We start from the raw sequence: 21,598 nt of genomic DNA on the forward strand, positions 1-21,598 counted from the left end.
TTGTTTTGTTTTTAATTTTGTGATGTTGTTTTCAACTTGAAGAGAAGCAAAACTTCGCTCTATATTCACTTCCATTCTCTGTTATAAAGGTATGCGTTCCATCGTCGTGTCTGAAATGCCATTTTGCATTATGGTCGTGCTGTGAGCGTTTTTTGAAGATTTTTTAAAACTATTACCACAAGCCAAAATAGAACATTTTTCGTGCTAAGCAGTTCCCAAAGCTAAGAAGTATCCCGTATGGCTGGATAAATGTGCCAAACTATTACGTACGACGATGAAACTGGACACCAATGTAACAGGTGCATGGTGGCATTCCTGATGCCACCTTTTTTCCTCATTCTTAATATTTCCATGCATACTTGAAAACGATCATCTTTCATTTTCCTTTTCATTTTCCGTTGTTTGCAAACCTGCGTGTCAATTTATTCCGTTTGTTTCAGGTTTTTGCTTTATTCAATTCAATCATTATCATTATGGCAGTGCACCGATGGATAAGCCGTTTATGTATTTTTTGTTTTGTTATTTGAAAGGTGTTTGTTGATAACAGTTCTATTTCTTTTCAATGGAAAAGTATCCATCTTACAAAAACATACAGCGTTGATTTGCAAAAGAAATAGTTAAACTCAGAAAAATCAAAAATCTTACTCGTAAAACTATTCGTATCGGTAGTGAGTATTGTTCGTTTCTACTATGCGGAAGGCTTTCGTATCGGGGTATTATGTTTGTTGCCAACTGGTATAGTTGGTTACATTGTTTTTAGGGTTTTCATTCGATTTTCTGTTTCCTTTTCCGAGTCAAACTCGCCTTTCTTTTACCGTACGCGTTCAATTTGTTGTTGATAAATATTTACAAAAGATCAAATTTTCTGCCCGTCCTTCCATCCGTGGTAAGTCGGCTTAAATTCGCGTAGACCGAAAGATTGTTTGTTGCCATTCGCAATGTAATCGCTTCGAGGCCAAACGTTGCTCTAATAATTTATAGTAATAATAAAATAGTATCATACACTAGAACTAGTATCTAAGGGAGTAAGTATTCTTTTAAGCCGAATGCTTGCTTACCCGCTTGCGCTCTTGTGCAGGAATCGAAGTCCTTTAGCAAACGGTAGATGACGGTCCATTAATCGCAAGGAATGAAGTGTCTACGACAAGAAACGAGTCCCATACAAGTATAGGCAGATTATTAATTGGCGCGAGAAAAAGACTTTACCAAAACGGCACATGTCGGTGTGCGATATTTGACGTAAAAGAAAGTTTACGTTTATGATAATGGCGAAATAAGGTTAGAGTTTAGGTGACGATAAAATAATCGACGGAAGCACACAGCCGATCCATTTCATACTCTCTGGAACAACGGTTGGTTCCATTTTGTTTTTCCTGCCGGCGAAGGGCGTTCGTGGGTTTTCCCCATTCGGGGAACGGAAGTTCACCACCGACCCACATCCGACTTGCGGAGTCCCTTCAACATATAACCTGGTTCCTCGTTTGGGTGTAGTGTTGTTGTTTTCGATTTGCGGCTCGATTAGTTTTCTTTTAACGATTGGTTTGGGGTGAAAAGAAAAAAATCATTCCGTCAATTTCATATTACATCCCCGGCCACAGGGCCTGGGGCGAGGTCACTGTACGATGATGTTGTTGGTACTATCGTTGTTCAAGTAGCTTGTGTGCCAGTTGCTTATGTCTAACCTAACGTCCTGTCGTGGGACGGATTCCCGCGTCCCAGGTTTCCCTCGGTGACCAATCGGGTGATCCCACCCTGTTGGTTCCCTTCCCCGTGCGACTTAGTTGACTTAGTTGGTGTCGGCCACCTCGATGTCGTTATCGATGCGGGACGAGCGGATGCCCGTCTTGCCGGTCCATGGGTAGATCTCGGGGCAAGGCTGGCAGGTGCGCATGTATCGCACGCCCGATTTGTGCCACAGATTGCAAACCTTCGGGTTGTTGCAGCGCTTAGGACGATCCTGCAAAACGGAAGGAGGTAAAGTGTCATTAATTCATTCGCTAGTTTTTTACAATTGGAGCATAAACACTACAATTAGAGTAAGAAATAAAAACATCAAGAAACAGGATGGATAAATAACGATTTGCGAGGAATTCATTTCAATTTATCGGTAAAATTTTTATAAGAGGATAACAATGGTAGAAAATACAATATTTGTAACATAAAGCTAACACACATTGCGATAGGCTAATTTTAAATTTATCAGTTTTCAAAAAAAAAATCGCACAGAACTTCCGCTAAGACAGTCACTGAAACTTTGCTCCACGAAAACATACTAGGAGGAGTATGTATAAAGTAGGAAAAAGATTTGGCTTACACAAGCCAGATAAGCGCGAAAAAGGGCTTTACAACAGCGAAGAAGAATAACATTTATTTCAAGAACAGCTAAAATTCAATTCGAGCAAACAAATAACCTCAATTATAACTTCTAACTGATTTCAAACTATTATGTTGATACTCTGTTAACTATTCCGTGTAAATTAAGAAATGTGAAAACTTGCTTACCGCATAGTTGCACTGGAACGGCGTGAAGGAGTTGATGCGGGAGAGCGGCGTCGGGTCGCGGACCCACTGCAGCGCCTGCCAGTTGGTGATGATGAACACGTCCTTCATCGAGTTGATCGCGTCCAGGAATTGTATGAAACCTTCCTTGTGGTGCGGCTGCGTGAACCAGGCGGCATGGTAGTACAGTCCGAACGGGGCACGGTTGGTCGTGTAGTGACGTTCGAAGTTCTTCATGATCATCTTGTACACACCGTCGGCTTCCGGCGGATTGGAGCAGGCGTCACCCATCGAGCAGCGGCCACCGTTCAGATCTTGCCACATCACCATAGGAACTTCCCAAACACCTTTGAGGGCGAAAGTAAGGGGATACGTTAGTAGGATGTGGTTGAAGGTTAGCGACTCAAATTTTCGCCGTTCCGTACCTGGATAGCTCTTGGTTGGACACGGCGGAATCATACAATCGTGGAAGATCTTGTAGTCGAGCGTATACGGCCAGCTCGGTGGGCGATTCTCGTACACCGGCATCGACGAGTCGTAGGTGAAGTTGAAATCGTGCAGCATCTTGAACATCTTGTTGCCACCGATGGACAGGAACGGGGCGCGCATACCTCGGACATCCTCCAGCTTGACGCCACCGTACGCGGACAGGATCTCGCGCTGACCGGCAACCTCACGGGCCCACTTCTTCGGTGAGAACGCCTCGCCAAAGCTATGTCTGTGGAGTTGAGTTGGAAGACCTGAGTTAGGAATCTGAGAAATTAAGAGACGTTACTCTCCACAAAGCTGTCACTTACGAAACGGTATGCGATGCCATCTCGTGTCCATCGGAGTACAGGTTCTGCACCTGGCTGTAGTCGGTCCACTCGTGCGATACGTAGAACGTCGCCGTAATGGGGCATCCGTTCGGGTTGACGCGTCCACGCTCGAACAGGTCCTGGTACAGCTGCTTGTTAAGGTCGTTCACCGAGTCGTCGAACGTCAGTAGGACGATCTGAGGCACCTGCTCGACTGGGAGCTCCCCGGGGACGTCCTTGCCGCCGCAGTAGCAATCGGGCAGCAGACACACATCCTTACGGCACTTAGCGGCCGTCTTGTCCGGGGTCGGCTGTGGGTATAGGGGCTCCGGGCGGGTCGGTGGGTAGCGGTAGATGTCAATGAACTCCTGCGCCTTCGAGACGATGTTCTGCGACGGCTTCAGGGTGGGACGGGCACGTCTAAAACGATGTTCAAAAGATCGATCGGTTAGACGAGTTAGCAATTCTTAAGGCGATAAGCGACGTCCTTACGGTGGGTGGGTTCCTCGGTTGGAGGAAACGGTCGACTGGGTATCGGTCGCGAAGTGCGAACTGCCACGGTTGCGGTTGTTGTTACTGTTACTGTTGCTGTTGCTAACTCTGTCAGAGATGGAAAGGAAGACGCAATCGATGCCGCGGAACGTGGAAATAGTGCAAAAAAGTAGACAGAATTAGTAAACTTCACAAGAGAGTCGTGTTATTAATCATTGGCTGTAACATTTTCGTATCTGCAGTGGATACGCTCTGTAAGCAGAGGCGTTAGGGGAAGCTCATGTCGCGCGATGAGATTAGTTTCAAGAATGATATTTTTACCCTTCCAGCAACCAACTAGTGCATGAAATGTTTCTACTAATGAAAGGTAGAGCGAAGGCTGCATCGTAGGGACTCGCATGTCCTTTTGCTCAACACCTTCCGGTCGCCTCCAAACCAGATAATAGTTAACGAGAATGAGCCACAACAACTACTTCCAACCATTAAAGGCAGGCCGATGCGATGCGTATCTAGATAGCAAATGGATTGTTGGTAGATAACGAAGTTGGTAGTTAACAAATTACACAGAGCGAAAGAGCGAGCATGATGCATGAATTCTACGCGATGGTGATGGTCGATTCTGGTCGATGGTAGGTGGGCGACGAGTCCTTGCAGTTCTACGCGTTCTAAGATAGAGTAATCCCACTGACACCAGCGCTTCATACACATGGACACGGATTGAGGTGAGTTGCGTTAGAATATACTACGAAGAACTACGGTGCATCAACGAATTACAGAGGAGGGGAAGGAATTGGATAGAAAGGTATCAATGGAACAGGAAAAAACAGATGGGAAGGAACAGAAAGTACAAGGATCACACAGAGGATCATCAGAGGGTGACGATGGGATAGAGAGGAATTAAACTGAAGTCGATCAATGTCACACACTACCGCCGGCCCTCTCGTTCCTGTAGAGGGTAATGCGATATAGGTTTTGCGCAGTGGATTAAGTGTTCGATAGTGTGCGTCTTGTGAGCACGAGCAGGAGGGAGATGGCTAGCCGAAAGGATAGTTTCCAAGGGATTGATTTTGGAATGAAAGAGGAAGATCGTGGGTGTTGCGTACGTGGGAAGGGCGTATGGACAGAGCGTGTGAGAGAAGTACTGAATGATCGATGATCGTGTAAATGAACGACATATGCACAGCTTGAGCTAACATCGCGCTTTCCTCCATTGTTGGCGCTTCCGTTTGATCATCTTCAACACGACGTATCCATCCTTTCGTGTTTCTGGACAGATGAGATTCCACTATGATCGTTCACTGTATTTTGATCGTTGTTGAAGTAGCAGCAGGTGATGGTAGTGTGCGTGATGTGCGTTTGTATTTTATTTCCGGAGGGAAACAAAGGGGAATTTTATATACTTATTTTTTTCTTTTGGGTTTTGGTGCAATTCAAATAACTACTCCTAGTTTGTTTTTAGTTCCAACTTCCAAACTGAGCCCGCTCGCGACAGTCCGCCTCGCATGACAGGGGTTTGCGTTTGTAGGACATTTAGCATTTGCCGGTGCTTAGATCAACCGCCCGGTACACGATCATATGCCCAATGCGCACACGCCAGCACGAAAAGCGATCATCACATCGTCTGGGATGCTTTGCATTTCCTGCAATTCCACCGACTGTGACGGAGCAGGACATTCTCCATCCATAGTGTTTCGTGTGCGGCACATGTACCTTGTGGTTAGTAGCATTGAGCTGGAGCCCATCGCCAAGTACACCAGTCTTTGAGGGTCTGCTCAAAGTTTTTTGTATTTCCATGGCTAGTGTCTTACTGTGCCCTGCCTGCAAGATGGCTGCAAACTGGCCTGTGTAGATTTAACCTACGCATAAGCAACCTAAGCCCTGAAGCATTCCTTGACAACTCCCGGAGTTTTAGTACACTAGTACAGGGAAAGCGATCAACGATACGTTACATCTTTAAGTTGTGGACTAGTCAAGATATATTCGAACCTCATATTTCATGACATACTTTCGTTTCAATTGGTTCGTAGTTTAAAATTTCAATGAATTCTACGCAACTCAAATGCGTTGCAGTAACTCTTAGTTTTCCATCAAAGTATCATAGTCTAACGCCCATAATTAGCAAGTTATTTTTCTTATTCCAGACAACTAGTACAACTGCAGATACGGTGCACAGACAGTCACTACTTTCCTACTGCAAGCTAACCTAATCCCTGTGTGTGTGTATTACTACTAGAGCTACCACTTTTACCACCACGTTGTTTTGTTCACTATCTACCGAAAGAAACTACCGAGAAGTAGTGTTGAAACTACTAGTACTAGTGGCTTCTCTCACTACTACTCCTTGTGTTTTGTTTTATCTCAATATCCACTCGCCCAACTTGTACACCGGAAAGTACTGTAGAAGTATGGTGAAGCTTTCGGATGCGTCGAACATCAAGATACGTTCATCCGAAGCTATTGGTGCCATTGCTTACCAAGCGTTGTATTAACTACGGGTTTGTATTATATTTTTCGTTAATCTTGGTGTTGTGTTTGAGTTGTTGCAATTTAAAAATGGGGGTTCAAATCCCTTGGGTTCTAATAGATTTTCTTAAGTTTATCGCACATCGTTGGGAGTACACAAAAAAAATCAATAAATTTTATGTGACAAATTGATATGGTCTTAAAACGATAGTGCATTTAGATCGATAGGTTACTAGTTTACAAAGATGATAAAAAACAAGAAACAAGAATTTGAAAACATATTACAAAAGCATAGAACAGTTGAATAAACTTGTGTCATAAATTGTATTCTTCTTTCGGTTTAAATTACCGTACGCAAAAGGATTTTACAGCGCAACAAGCTATGTTACGCAAGCAAAGATTACTATTAGAGCAAGGGTGTATACTATCGGTATACTTAGTACAACACTTATAAGTTAGAACAACGTTTGGGCCTCAAGAACAGCCCGCCTAGAAGCGAGAACTAATGGTGAGAGCTAGTGGCGTTGCTACTGGTCTAGAGCCGGCATTTGCGTACTAGTAAAATGTTTGGGCAGGCTTTCAGTTTGTTCGCTTGTTTCAAGATCAGTCAACGCAAGGCATAAGATGTGTGTTGGTGAGCGAGAGAGAGACAGAGATAGATATATAAAGAAGTAGTAGCTAAATCAAGTGAGGCTACTGTGAGCGAGTGATGGATTCAATTTGTTTGAGGTTTGTTTTGTTTTTGGTTTTGTGGTGGTAGAAGTAACATTATTAGGGTGGAAGTAGCAGAGTTCTGTTGTTTGGTGGTTGGTAGTTTGGTGGTTTTTTTTTGTTCTTGAATTTGTTGTTCTGCTGGGCAGTAGTAATAATAGTACCTCGAAGGAATCTCGTTGCACTTGGCGGACAGTGAGTTTTCTGTACATTGTATACTTTTTCCCGCTGCTGACGGTTTGCTATATCGGCGTGGCAGTTGTGCGGCTGCTATCGTGGTCTTTATGGCATTATTGACCCTGGAAGCGCGCGGTGGGAGCTTGTTCGCGGAGTACGTCGTTGGCGGGCGGATTGTGGTGGTGGTTGTGGTTGTGGTGGTGGAAGTTGTGGTGGATGTGGGAACCGATGAGGACGAGGATGTCGGGGTGGACAGAATACTACTTTGATTTTGATAGTAGCTCTTGATGCTGCTACTGATGGGAAGCCCAAAGGCGGTAGGGGTTGAGAGAGAGATGGGAATGGAAGTAGTCGAGGGGAAGGTGGATGGGGCATGGTGGATGGGCGAAAGGGTGCTACGTGCACTGTTGTCCAGGAAAGCCGCTTCCGGGGTGACACCGGAGGTAAGGTTCAGTCCTTGCGTTGTACTGGGATAGAAGCGCGATGGCACATGCGACTGGAAGCTGCGCTCTGTCGTAGAGTACGACACGTAGTGCGGCGTTGTATAGCGCTTCGAGGCACGTGCCATCGGCTTGAAGGTGCTCCGGAGAGTGGTTGTACTAGAAGTCGTCGTCGGTGCTGGCGTTGTGGTTGTCGTCGTCGTCGTCGTCGTCGTTGTGGTCGTCGATGTTGTAGTCGTCGGTGGCGTTCGAGTCGTACTCGTTGTGCTGGTAGAAGACGGTACGCTTGACGTCTCCAGGTACGAGTAGTCGGCCAGATCTTCATCCACAGGCTCGTCATCCTCGTCGTCCGTATCCTCGTCTTCACTTTCCTCGTCGGAAGTATTGCCACTGTCTTGATGGTACGAGAGAAGCTCCTTCTCGGTCGGTATGTTCATTTCTGGCATTTCTACCGTGGCGCGGAACTTTTTCGTCGTCGACTCGGGAACGAGTGCCTGAACTCCCTGGCTGCTGAGGCTGTTGCTGTTGGTGACAGCAAAAGAACCTTCTTCAGTGGAGGTCGCATGAAACCGCGTATAGTAGACCGGTTTGTCGGTGATTTGTATCACGCGACCCGGTTTACCGGTCGTGATGATCGTACGAAGACGATCACCGTCCTCTATCACCTCGGTTCGATTGAACTCTTCCTGCTCGAAACGGCTGGCAAGCTTCAGGTGCGCCGTTTTGACCAGACTCCCTACGGAGGGTTCAAACTTTGTCCGATCGGAGCTAGTAGGAATTCGATTCAAGTATGCTGCACTTGTGCTCGAAGTGATCGATGTTGATGGAACCTCACGATCTTTGTAGTCGGAGGATATCGATAAAACTGTTGTATCAACTACGCTTCCCCCGTAGGCTCTGGTAGGAACCGGGTGGGAGCCGGCCGTGGACGACTCATTCTGTCCACCGGTTACATCAGAGACCGTGCTCGAAGACAGCCTGAGGCTCTGAGGAGTCGGTCGCAATCGGTTGTATGTTCGTCTAGGTGATCCCCGACCTCGGTACCGATAGCGTGGCGTAGTCGCCTCGTCGTATGACTCGGATGATCGCACAAAACTGAACACTGGACGATATCGACCGCGGTAGACTTCGGTGGATCTAGGGGCCGGTGTTGCCGTGATCTCCTCGGAACTACTCACGTAAGAAGTTGTCGTAATCGTGCTAGAACTTGGAGCACTAGTCGTAGTTGTACTTGGCTCTTCGGTTGTACTTGCGGTAGTACTTGGGGCTATCGTTGTTGTGGTTGTAGTTGTGGTACTAGTAGTGGTAGGTGTTGTTGCCCTAGAAGTTGTCGTAGTCGTATCTCGCACAATGGCGGCCAGTTTCGGAACAGCCGTCAACTGGATGAAACTCTTCACCGTAGGACCGGCCAAACTTTCCGGCGTAGTCGTACGGTAGAGGTTCGAGATGACTCTCGATGTCGAGGCAAACGGTTTGTCAGAGGATGTCGTTTGACGTTGCACCTCAAGACTTTTGTACGGTGACACGACCAACCGAGTGGTTGGATTACCCACGGGATCGAGAGTTTTATTAAGCACCTCTTTAAAAATTTGCCCACGCGAAGTGAAACTTTGTACTTTTTCAGTGTTCCTTCTTCCTTCCAGATTGCCGAAAGGGGCCAAGGTAGTTCTGGGTGGGAAGCGCGTAGGAGGTGTCCCAACGGTTGTAATCTCGCTAACCTCCGTTGTTTCCTCCAGTGCTAACTGAGGCCGGGACCTAAGCAGATGATCATCCTGCTCACGCTCGCGTTCCGACACCTCTTCTTCGACCTGTTCCTGCAGGGTATTAGTTTTAGGACTGGAAAGAATTTTCTTCTCCTCAATCAAAGGTACCCAATCGCTCGACGCGGTAGGTTCGACACTAGGTCCTCCACGAAGTTGCGTGACCGTCGTCGGCACTTCTGTACTACGGCTCTTATAAAGAGCAATACTCTCAACCCGTCCCGGCATATAGCGGGATCGTGGGGTTGTACTTACGCTAGAACTTAAAACGAAACGTATATTACTAGGCCCATTAGGTAGCAATGAAGTGTCGTAGATCGCAGCTGATGTCGTAGTTGTCGGTGGTGTTGTGGACGTCGTAGTCGTTGTCTCGCTCAAAGGCGATGGACGGACTTTGGACGTAATACGCGTCGGACTGCTCGTAACGGCATCCGTAAGCAAGAAGGTAGCGTAATTGGGAGAACTCTCCTCCACCTCGGTGCGTCCACGGGAAGACACACTCGAGGGTAGCCTGGTCCCAGAACCAAAACCAGCTCCCAACGTTAACGTGTACGTTCTGTTATTGCCAAACTGTTCCGGACGGATCTCGACCCTCGGCGAGTCCGTGCTGGAAGTGAACGTCGGCACAGGCCGTGGTTCGTTTCGTAGCTGAGAACCCAATGTCAGTCGGATGGACTTGTTCGGTCCGAATTGTTCCGGACGTATGTGAACCGCAGACGGTGGTGGTGTCACTGTGGGTCCACTGTACGAAAACACCTGGGGTGGTTCCGGTGTAGTGGTAGCGATCGTGGAAGACTGTGTCGCCGAAAGAGTGGTTGCAATGGCCTTCAAGAAAGTGTGCTGATTGCGCGATCGTACGCTGCTCGGTATCGTCTCGTGATACAGATAGCTGTCGTAGTCGGGCAGCGGTTGTGGTGCTTTGGCCGTGGTGCTAAACGAGGTCCGAAAGCTGGACGGTTGCACGTCGGAAAGGACGAACTTTTGACGCTGAATCTCGAAAGTAGTCGAGGGTTTCTGCGTAGTCGTCGTCGACGTCGTTGTGGCCGGGGTAGTGGTAGTAGTAGTTGTGGTGGTAGTAGTAGAAGTAGTCGTAGGGGTTGTGGTAGGCCTCTTAATGGTAGTGGTAGTAGTACTGGTAGTTGTAGGTGTTGTAGGCCTCCTAGTAGTGGTTGTGGTTGTAGGCAAGGTGCTTGTCAATGGGACAAACTCTTCAGCAAAACCGGACGGAGAAAACTCCGGTCGTGCATCGTACGAAAAGGGTGTTTCGTCGCGCACATCAGCTGCCGGTGCGTAAGCATTGGCCGCCGAAGGCGCTGACCGTGGACCGGACTGGGAGAACACACTCGAATGCAGCACCGGAAGAAGCTTTTGCGTAATGAACTGCTTCTTGGAGTGATCGTTGCTCGAATCCTCGGTCCTTGCCGGGCCGTACCCGTACCTGGTGTTGCTATTGGACAGTCGAGTCGCGTACTCATCGTCCACCTGGTCGGCATTGTACTCATGATCGTCACTATCGTCGTCGTAGTAGTGATCGTCCGGGATCGGATGGAACTTGATTTCCGGTGGAGCCGGCCGGAAACGGGGAATTTGTTCAACGGGGGACTTGGTGGTCGTGGTCGTCGCGGTTGTGGTTGTGCGTGGTGTGGTTGTAGTAGTAGTAGTAGTAGTGGGAGGTGTGCTGGTGGTGGTAGTGGTTGTGGTAGTGGATGTTGATGGTTTGATGTATCGTGGAACCGAGGTAGTGCTACTGCGGAACCGTGACTCATAGGGGGATTGGGAGGATGGCGCAAAGGACACTAGGAAGGGAGACAGGGGCTCGGGGGTCGATGAGGAACCCGCGCGTGCTGCGAGTGTTAATATGATTGATTTGGGTGTTGTTTTAATACTTTGATCGTCCAATTGCGATAATCTGTTGGGATAAATAGCATCGTACATGGGTATTTTAGAAAACAAATCAAGAAAGTAGGAGAAACATAGATAGAGAGTAATAAAGAAGGAGGGAAAATTGATAACATACGGTTGGAGAAAAGACAGAGAACGAGATATCAAATAAAACTCTGCTCATTCCCTTAGCGATAACCCGTTTCTCGAGTAAACTCTGTGTTTTTATCAATTCTTCAAATGTATGAAAAGCGATCGTTTAGGCGTATGGTTAAAAGCAATAATTAATAACTATGTACAAATGCAACATGTTAGTTTCCTGCATTTCGCTCTATCTAGGACCTTTTCTTGAATGCATTCGCAATCTGATTATTAATGATCATGAGTAGATTCAATTCACTTGCCATTTCATAGAATTAACACCTGGCTGTTGTTTAGATCATATGGAGAAATTGAAGTAAGACACCAAACTTCAATTTCAAAATATTAGACAAAGCGTAATAATGACCGCTTATTACTGTTGTCAGTAGGTTACATATTACGAAATTTAAAAAAAAGATAGTAATCTTCCGTACGAAGAAGCAACAAACAAAACTTTACAGGAATTGTCAAATCGTGAGGACTTTGAGTAACATGCTCTCTGGAATGGTAGATCACTTTGGGGGCAAAATGAATACATAAATCATGCTACTCTATGTGTAAATGAGATAGGAAGGAAAACATAATTATTTGTGTGGTTTATAATCTTCATCCGATGGAATAAGAAATAAATATTTCGGGTGATGTTTGATGAGACATGCAACGAACATGAAGATAAGCTAAAGCTGCATTTCAACGATAGAATATGAGGAAATTACGAATCTTGATATGCTTTGGGAAAGTCGGTAAGCGAGGAAATAAGTGGAAAAAATCGTAAAAAATAATCGATATAATAGGAACGATATAGTTCGAACTTATGAAAAGCGAAGAGGAAGACAATAGAAACGCGTGTATTCTCCTACTTCAAAAGACGATGTCGCGAAAATAATGGTTTGCAATATGTTGCATACAAGAACGTGAAGAAACCGATCCCACTACACCTTCTCCAAATAAGAATGTCCCATCCTTGGATGTTCCTAATGTGTGTCGAGTTTCCGAAACAATTTCCAAAACTCCTTTGCTGAGAAACGTGAAAGCTTGCACGATCGCTCTCGGGTTGTGTGTTCAAGCATGATAGAAAAAAAACAAAGGATAACTAAAATTTCGTTTGTTTTGTTGCTTCTGGGTGTCGGTGTCGGGTTTGTGTGAGTAATAAAGTTGATTAACTCTGGCTGTTCAGCTCCGGTGTCCAGTGAGAAATGAATGTCGTTCTAAATGAGGTTTTAATGAGACTAAAAAGCACTAGAAAGATTTGGCTTTGATTTATGTGGTTTTTCTCAGTTTTGATGCTTTTCTGCTTAATTTTCTCTACCTTGTAGTATAGTACTGTATCGGAGCTGGTGTTGTAGTGGTAGTAGTTGTGGTGGTGGTGGTTGTTGTTGTAGTGGATCTGGCTGTTGTTGACGACGGCAGAGAGAAGGGTTCGGGGGTCGTGACGAAAGCCGTCTGATACTTGGGACTGTTATAGGCGCGAATCGTGGACGATACCAGTATCGGACGGTCCGATATCGAGTTCAACTCGTTTCTATTGATTTATGGTTTTTTGTTGTTGTGCGACAAAATGCGACACGACACAGAGAAAGAGAGTGCGAGGTTGGAAATTAAACGGTGGACAGATCGAGCGTTAGGAAGAGAGAGATATAAAGATAAAAATAAGGATGGTTAGAGATATTCGGGTGTGGGTCTTTTGAGGACCAGCTTGACTCTAGCGCGAAAGGTTGCGGGTCAAGCAGAGAAATCAGCAGAGAAATCTGCTTGACAAGTTGTGATAAACATAATCAAAGAATTATTCAAAACTGAAGGATCTTATCGTTCTAATCGTTGTTTGGGTTTTCTATAAAAAGCATCTCATGTAAGGTTTAAAGATAGAATAGAAAGGTTCTAGTAACGCTTGGTACTAGATCCATAAGGAAATACCTGATTTGTGTATTGGTTTGCTTCTGATTGTAACGATCTTCTTCAAGCTGCAAGAAAAAAGGACGTTAGTGTTGAGTGGCTATCATACGGCTTCCCTTCTAAACTCCTCCGGGGACGATAGGGTCCTCGTGGAGCAGGAGGTTTGTAGTAATTCGAGCAAATACCTGAGCCACTAGAGCATCGTCATAGTCTGCCTGGTAGGAGGGTCGCTGGTAGGTAGTTCTCGGAGAAGTGACGTACGGATCCCGCTGAGAAGTGGGAGCAACGGTGGTGACGACTGTCGGGCGATAGGTCGACGACACGACCGGTTTCTGGGGCTGCTGCTGCTGGGGTTGATATTCTACGAGAGCAAAGGTTCAAAGCGATGAGAACAATCAACCCATGTCGCCACGAAAGCCTTTTAAACATTCAAGGCCTCTTCCAAACTTACCATCTCGGTACAATTCGACATCCTCGTCATAGACGGCATAGTAGTTATCGTACGCAGATGGTTCGTAGTTGCTGGTGTTGTAATAGTTCCTGTTGCTCTGCGTAAGCTGTGTTTTCTGCTGTTGCTGCTGCTCCGGGATGTAGCGGCTCGGTGCCGGCGATGACGTTTCAACTCTACGGGGGCCGGGAGATAAGTGACAAGCGGTTAGATTCAATGCATTACTCGAAGTGTTCCACCAATGGCAAAAATGGCGGTATCCTGCCAAACCACTAACACTCGGAACACGATAAGCTAAAGACAACATATGGATTAAACGAAACACACAAACACACTTTTTACGCCTTTGAAATGGTCTCTTTTGTTTGATCAGTCGAGTCCAGCAGTACAGTGAAGTGGATGGAGTTCCACAAACAGTAACGTTTTCTGTCTTATATCTGGTAGTTTATAATGTTTATTTATGTCATAATTCTAACTGCCTGTTGTACAATAGAAAAAAATACAATTGAAGACTAAGTACTCAAGGGTAAGAATGTAAGGCTTAAACTCATAAACTACTGTAGTATAATTTACATGGATAAATTAAAAGAGTAAATTTAAGTAAAGAGAAACCCCCGAAAGTGTAAATTCCATAAACAAGATTTGATAGACGAATACTAATAGAATACAAGAAAGATAAAAATATGTACAATAGAAAGAAACACCACCATCGTATCGAAAGGCATGAAAAGAGAACACAAGAGAAGAAGCGTTGATGATAGACAAAGGTAAGCTTAACAACAAGATAGGATAACAAAGATCACAACGCAAGAATATAAAAACTCTCCAGCCATAGTAAGCAAGTATTGATGTTCGCTTCACCCCGGTATTGGTACTCCCGTAGGAAAAATAAAAATAAAAGCAAGAAACAAACGACAGAAAACAATAGCAACAGTACCTGTTCGGTAGGCGTTCATCGAGTTCTGCCCGCTGTCTCGTTTTGGTCGGTCGGGTCGGGCTGGCATGTCGGCCATTCGATGTCGCTTCCGGAGTCTCCGGAGTGGTGCGCCAGCGCTGCTGTCCACGATTCGGTCGGATCGTGTAGCGCTTGCGCGAGGTCGTCTGAGTGGTCTGGGGTGGTACAGTGGTGGTTGTTGTGGGATAGGTAACAGTGGTGGTCGTCGTAACAGTGGGTCTGCGGGTGAAGGTGGTTACTGGGGTCGGGGTCTTGGTCGTGGTGCGTGACCGCACTGTCGTCGGGTAGTAGCGCGGGGTCGTCGTCGTTGTAGGAGTCCGGACGGTAGTGGTGGTGGCAGTTGTAGTCGTACGGCCACGATCACTAGGGCCACTATCTTCGATGTGGTTATGCTGTACAACGGTTGGTCGAACGCGCTGCCGGACGGTGTACGGTCTAAGGGTCGATTTGTTGAGGTACCTCGGGGTATCTCCGAGGGGACGAATGCCTTGGAATACATCCTCAGGGAACTTTATGATCGGTGGAATATCAGACGTCGATGTTGGAGAATAAGTAGTCACCGTAACGGGCCGCCAGGTGGTCGTGTCATAGTTGTAATACAGATTGCCTGATACCGAACCTGGTGGTTTCGGCGTGGTAAGGTTCTGCATGGGCCTCGGTGCCATTGTTTCCGTCATCGGTGTGTACTTGGACTTGTTAACCGGGTACCTATACCGGAACTCATCGTCATCGTCATCCTCATCCTCATCATCATCGTAGTATTCATCTTCATCCTCTTCCACGTCTCCGTACGGACGCTTTCCGTATACCGGGCGTCTTTGGTCATCTAGCGAGTTCTTCACGTACTTCTGCCCACGCTGATCGATACTATCCGGTTCCTCGTAGTAGAACTCCCCAGAGTCACGAGGCTTCTGAACAATCGAGCTAACCGGGGAAGGTGCCACGGGGTTGTAGAATAGCTGCTGACCGTATCCTTGGGACACCGGTTGAAGCTTGGTGTTGTTCGCAACCGGACGGTAGATCACCTGCCCCGTTCCAATGCGAATGGGAGTCAGTTCGGCGCTAGCCGGCTTACCAGCGTTTACCTGCGCAATGTGGGTACTCTTGATGGAGTCATAGAACTTACTATACTCACTGGGACCCACCGTTTGACTTTGTTGTGGTTGGTAGTACTTGGGTGTGGTAGAGACGGCGATCGGTTGGAAACCGTTGGTCGATTTGGTGACAAACTGTGCCGAGCTGGGTTTCGGTGTTGACGCCTCGTAGATGGCACCAGCCGGTTGCTTGCTGACACCGCTGCCATACCCACTGTAGACCTGTGGCCTCTGAGGTGGGTTTAGGTACACATTGTTTGGCTGAAACAATTCCAGTCCCGTTCCGGGTACGATCTTTGGCGTGGCGGTGACGGCAAACCTTAGGCCGCTCGATTGGATCGTGTTGGAGATACCCTCGTACACCGGTGCCGGTGTACTGAGCTGTATTGGCTTCGGTTTCGAATGATTCGGCTTCAGGACGAAGCTTTCCTTCAGTGGGTTCGCCGTGGGTTGATTGTTGAAGAAACCTCCAACCGAACTGAACGCAATGTAGGGTGTCTTCTGCGTCGGCTGGGCAACGTTTGTGTGCTGTCCGCTGCTGGATGGCTTGTTGGACTGTTTGATCACCTGCTTCCCGGCACCAGAGTTGTGATTGTTATTCACCGAGATAGGAGTGGACGAGTACGCATTACCGAAGTGGAAGAACGCAAAGTTGTCCGGAATCGTCTCCTCGTCTCCATCGAGAGGCGATGATGGCGTTGTGTACTTTTTATTGTTGTGACTGTTAACGAACGCGGCCGCCGTGAACTGGGTCGGGTTGTAGTTGGACTGATGCGGCCGACCCTGTCCCTGTTGCTGCAACAGTAGCGGGATGATCGTATCCTGGGGCGTAATCTTGGCGATGGTCTTATAGTTCTGCAAACCGGAAGTCTTGTGTGGCTGCAACTCAACCGATGGCCGCAGGTTATAGGTCGGTTGTTTACTCTTACTATACGCCTCTAGGTAGTCGTTGTAGGTCTGTGTCAGTTCCTTCTTGCTGTACGTCTGCGGCTGGAAGTACCGAGCACCTGGTTTGAAGTACGTCGAAGCCGTCGGACCGACCGTATACCCGAACGGATCGTAGCTGGCCGGTGAGTAGTTGTTCTGGCGCGATAGGGATGTGTCCAGTGAGCGTAGCTGCCAGTTGCCAACGGGTCGAAGTTGACGGGCAGTTCGCTGGTTTTCTCCGACGGCGGAATCAGGTGAGTCCTCTGGTGCCAGAAGTCCCTGAACCGTACCCTCCTCAGCGTTTGATCGTTTAACCGTCTGCTTACTAGCGTCAGTACCTGCGTCACTAGCGTCTACCGAGGAGTCGTGGGTGGACTTGGAGGATTCTTTCCCGGTGTCGGTATCGGGGTGTACTTGGGCAGTGGTGTCTCGTTTCCTACGATCGTGGTCCTTTGCGTCAGTGGAGCGTTTGTCGTCTAGCGTTTGAAGCGACGCGTCATCGTCCGAACTATTGTTTTTGATGAGGTGTGCAAAAGTATCGTGAACGTGCGTGAATCGGTATGTTCGTGTACATGTGTGTTTGTGCAATTTACAGTGTGTTTCAACGAGAAACAGAAAGAAAACAGTTTTTTTAAGAAAGTCCTTTGGAAGAAATCTTACATTTCGCAAGTAGTCGACTTCTTAGTAAAGAGAAATTCGTCATACAAAAGCAAGGGAACTGCTCTTCAGCTCTTTCACTTAGAATCGGTTACGAAGGTATATGAGTAGGGACGAGAACTTACCTGAACGGCTGAGGTTGAGCACTGTACGCAAAGGAACCTACTTTAGCCTGCGTCGGTATGGCGTTGACACTCTGCTGCTGCAAAATACCGTCACGATCGCGCTGCACTTGGGACACCGTGCTCGGCTGTCCGCGGTAAACACGCTGTTGGCGGTCCGACTCCTCTTCCTCCACCGGTGGGAGTGTTTCATGAGCTTCTGCGTACAGCTGTTGGGGGAAGAACACAAGGGGACTCAGTGCTCGTACTAGAAACTTATTACTTATAGTTGACGCCTACCTTAGCAATATCTTCCTGGGGTGAATTCTTCGGTTGTCCACGGGTGGTAATGACCGGATTCGGTTTGGCCGGGGGCGGCGGTGGTGGTGGGTGCGAGTGGATCTGCTGGATGCGTGCCGGAGCGGATGGTTCGGCTGGTCCCGATGGACCCGATGGACCCGAAGGTCCCGATGGTCCCGAGGGGCCACTTGGAGCCGATGGAGCCGACGAAGAGAATCGCACACGACTCAACACCTGAGGTACTCGTGGCGTGACGGTGCGGCTTGGTGCGGGTGCCGATGGCGAGCTCAGGGAGGACAGCTCACATCCTACGTTTCTCGGCCAATCGCAGGTCTGCAGCTCGTGGCTGTACATCAGTCCACCGGTACAGCTCTCCAGCAGAGCTCCGCCGAACACGCACACGTAGTACTGGGAGCAATCGCTCGGATGTGGATAGTATCCGAACTCTTCCGGACACTGGAAGTCGACGTTGGAGGAGGTCGACTGTCGCGGGTTGGCGCCGAGTGCGCGGCCCTGGGCGGCACTCGTACGGAACGAGCGTTTCGTCTGTGCGAGGGCATTTTCTGTTGGGAAAAACAAGCGGGGAGGAGGAAACATCGGTTAGACTCGATCGGTTGTATAATAAACCAAGTGATGGAAGTCATCGTCAGCTCTGCCACCGAATGCCACTGTCAGGGTGGGAAGGTCAAGCTGGTAGCTGGACCTCCGAACAATATGACACCCAACACCGTCAATGGCCGCAGCCAAGCAGTCACTGGTGCGAAAGATGAAACCTGAACGAAGGAGGATACCATGCGTGAATGGCAACGTCAGTCGCGGCTTATGGTAACAGTATATCTGTTGGCAGAAGTGTCCGTCGGGTGGTACGAACAAACATGGCAGGTGTCAAACTATTCAACTTCCCCCCGAACGAGTTGGACGCTACTTCGATCGTTTGATCGTATCTCTTAATGAAGTAACACACACACGGACACCCCCAAGCTAATGATCCCGTACACGTACCAAGTCGGACACTCTTCGACATCCATGATTGGAGAACACCGCAGGGTGCAACTGTGGATGGCAACTCCCGCGAATGGAGAACATGCAAAACCGCGCCATTGATCATAAATCACCGACACCCGAGGCGTTGGTGGAATTTATTGCCAAATAATTTCGGAGGGGTATGGAAGGCTACAAGCGGCACCAGATCACACTGACAGAGCCATACAGTGTGAGAAGCGACAAGCACTAACGGCCACCGTGATCATTATCGTGCGTTTTTATTTTCTTCTAATCATCATCATAGCGATCGGATCAATCGGTTGATTCATACTCTAGGAGGATCGCGTTTGCTGGAGGCCTGAGTTTTTAGCTTGGGCGTAGTTTTATGATACTGTTAGATAAACGGTCATCAGAACGATTTTATGGCAGCTTTTATGGACCATTTGTTGACCGTAAATGAGACCTCTTTTTGTCAAATTATGATGACTATATTCGTTTTCATTTCTGTTAATATTTCTACACTGTAAATGATGGCAACCCATTTCAAGTGAGTTTTTAAACGAATGAAGAATTTGGTAAAATTGTATTTTAGGAATTGTGTAGAGCACGACCGTTTCTATAATTAAATATTTGCAATATTCAATACTCAAAATAAAATATGTGAAAAGACTACACCGTTTAAAGGAACGAAAACCAAAGTACATGAAAACAACTTATAATAAATGAGACACTCTGTATAAAATAAGTATGAGCATGTAAAAACTTTGGTGGTGGAAGGTAATATTTATACTTTATCTTGTATCACTGTAGTATATTTCATATCAATTTAGAAAAAAAAACATACAGCAACGAACAGTTTCCGAACAAATATTGAGTACAATAAGCTACAACCACTTGCAAGCGGGATTGCTGTTTATAAACTTTTGTAAAATATAATTTGGAAATTTATTAAATTCATACAAATAGAAAAACATTTCAATTACTTAAGACAAAAATGCTCTTTCTTATCGGTGTTGTTTACAAATTTACGTATTTTTCGTTTGTAACCATAGAAAAGAATCAACATAGACATACATAATTTAAAAAAAAGTTCGTTTTATACAATTAAAAGTACTGATAAATGTGCAAACCCTTTAAATAATTTGAAACTTTAATATGTTCTCAAATAATGGCATGATACAAACCTTCAACGTTTGTTAAGGTTTTCATACAATGTAACAGAGGATTAATGGAAAGTACTCCATCGTGCAAAAATAATTTTACAACCACCCACGCTTTTAGCACAATTAAAAACCCTTTTCCATTACCGTTAAATATACATGGACGGGAAAACATACATTCACAGAATTTTAGATTGAACCTTCCCATCCACCCGATCGTCGCTTTCCTTCCTTCAGCTGTCCATTCACGTTGAGTGTTGTGTCATTTGAATAGATTCCGGCCATGGGAAGCATGGCCCCGATGAATGTTTGCGGAGAACGAGATGCATAGAATTGATTTTTTCCACCCCCGCGGCTGGAGGATCTATCAGCGATAGTACTGATCCAACACGAGTGGAGCCGATCGCCAAAGAACAATCATCCGGTGGCATTGATTTCGTGGGAGTCGCGGTTTTCCCTAAGCATTCAGTTTTCTCCACCCGGCCTTCGGAGCGAAGACTTACAACTTAATTGAAACCATTAATCGCGGCGTCGGTGTGGAGGATGGATGTTGATGTTGCCTGCGTTCGTCCGGGAACACGGGTTTACGATAAACCGGTAAAAGATGGCATACATGATGCTTCCCCCCCCCAGGCTTCGGAGCTGAAGACGACATGGGTTTAGCTTCAAGAGCCCATCTTCACCTTCCACCGAGCGAAAGTCGTAAGCATTACGTGACTGCGGTCGTTGCCATTCGATAGCACCTGGAGTGTAGGAGAGGGCTAAGTTCAAGTTCAAAAACACTCGAGAGCGAGAGATGAAGCGCTCGGGTCCCTGACATTCAATAAACATGCTCGCTCCGCCAGCCCGCCTTCTCCGATCCCGAGGGATACATCTTCCTGCAACTTTCGTGGTGCTCTGTCATTGCTGGCAACACCTACACAGGCTCCGGAACTCGCCAATTGCCTGCAATCATTGACGGCGCCGTGTCTTCCCTAACGATCGAATATCCATTCCGGCGTCTGTTGGGAGGTTGTTATTTTTTCCCGAATCCATTTAACAACCTACCATCGAATCGTTTGTCAAGCTCCGACCGCCCTCGACATTGCGTATGCAATTATTCGCCCCATGGCCGTGAAAGATGCGCGTGGTTTCATTGCGTAGGCCGCACGGAAGGGACACGGCGCGTGAGAGTCGAAGGATTGCTTGCAGCAACAGCTGACGGAATTTGTAGGGTTTATCTTAGGTGGGCGAATAAATTTGTACAACGTCAACCGAATCGGAGGTGGATAAAACATGCCCATTGCGATGCTCGTATAAATCCTCCGTGTAGGAAAATTGGTCTCTCCCTCTCTCTCTCGATTGTAATGTCACGATCCCGGGGGTTGTCACCCGAGGGGTCGTAAAACATTCGATCCGCTAGCGGAAACTCTCACCCGAAACGAATAGATTATGTTCTGGCACGGGGGACTCCAATAACGGGAGTGTTCGGGGGGAAAGAATTATTGCTGGTAGGAGGCAACATTCTAGGTGGCGGCCTTTACGTTCGACCCAAACGGCACGGAATGTCGCCTGGGGTCAATGAATGTTTAATTTACAATCATGACATTTCTCCATTTGAGAAGGGAAAAAACAAAACCCCACCTCGGTAGCGAACGGTGGGTCCATTTTCGGCTGAATGGCAAATGATTATCTTCCCGGAGCGATCGAAGAGCTGCGCCGCCGTCCGCGGGAACTTG

The 21,598-nt window shown here is 47.0% G+C and overlaps 1 protein-coding gene across 1 annotated transcript; it reads right to left on the reverse strand.

The window, feature by feature from the left end:
• Positions 1–1,786: 1,786 nt before the first annotated feature.
• Positions 1,787–18,285, reverse strand: LOC131293609 (mucin-2). Its single transcript, XM_058321688.1, has 18 exons — positions 17,737–18,285; positions 17,461–17,666; positions 14,852–17,186; positions 14,640–14,812; positions 13,706–13,878; positions 13,440–13,615; positions 13,276–13,322; positions 12,671–12,883; positions 10,943–11,248; positions 8,526–10,528; positions 7,863–8,456; positions 7,576–7,760; positions 7,127–7,422; positions 3,789–3,896; positions 3,297–3,716; positions 2,925–3,217; positions 2,503–2,846; positions 1,787–1,957 (listed from the first exon to the last, which is right to left on the reverse strand). Exons 1-18 carry the CDS (start codon positions 18,088–18,090, stop codon positions 1,787–1,789), a joined length of 8,397 nt encoding a protein of 2,798 aa, XP_058177671.1. The 5' UTR covers positions 18,091–18,285.
• Between the last annotated feature and the right edge of the window lie 3,313 nt (positions 18,286–21,598).

The sequence above is a fragment of the Anopheles ziemanni genome, chromosome 2 (assembly GCF_943734765.1).
Source record: "Anopheles ziemanni chromosome 2, idAnoZiCoDA_A2_x.2, whole genome shotgun sequence".
NCBI classification, from domain to species: domain Eukaryota; kingdom Metazoa; phylum Arthropoda; class Insecta; order Diptera; family Culicidae; genus Anopheles; species Anopheles ziemanni.

Excerpts from the sequence above, each read along its gene's own strand:
- LOC131293609 (XM_058321688.1), bottom strand. The coding sequence starts at position 18,090 with ATGTACAGCCACGAGCTGCAGACCTGCGATTGGCCGAGAAACGTAGGA. Across the intron at positions 8,457-8,525 it reads CACGGTCTCTGATGTAACCG|TTGATACAACAGTTTTATCG; the intron begins GTGGACAGAATG and ends GGGGAAGCGTAG. Across the intron at positions 3,897-7,126 it reads TGCAACGAGATTCCTTCGAG|AGTTAGCAACAGCAACAGTA; the intron begins GTACTATTATTA and ends CATCTCTGACAG.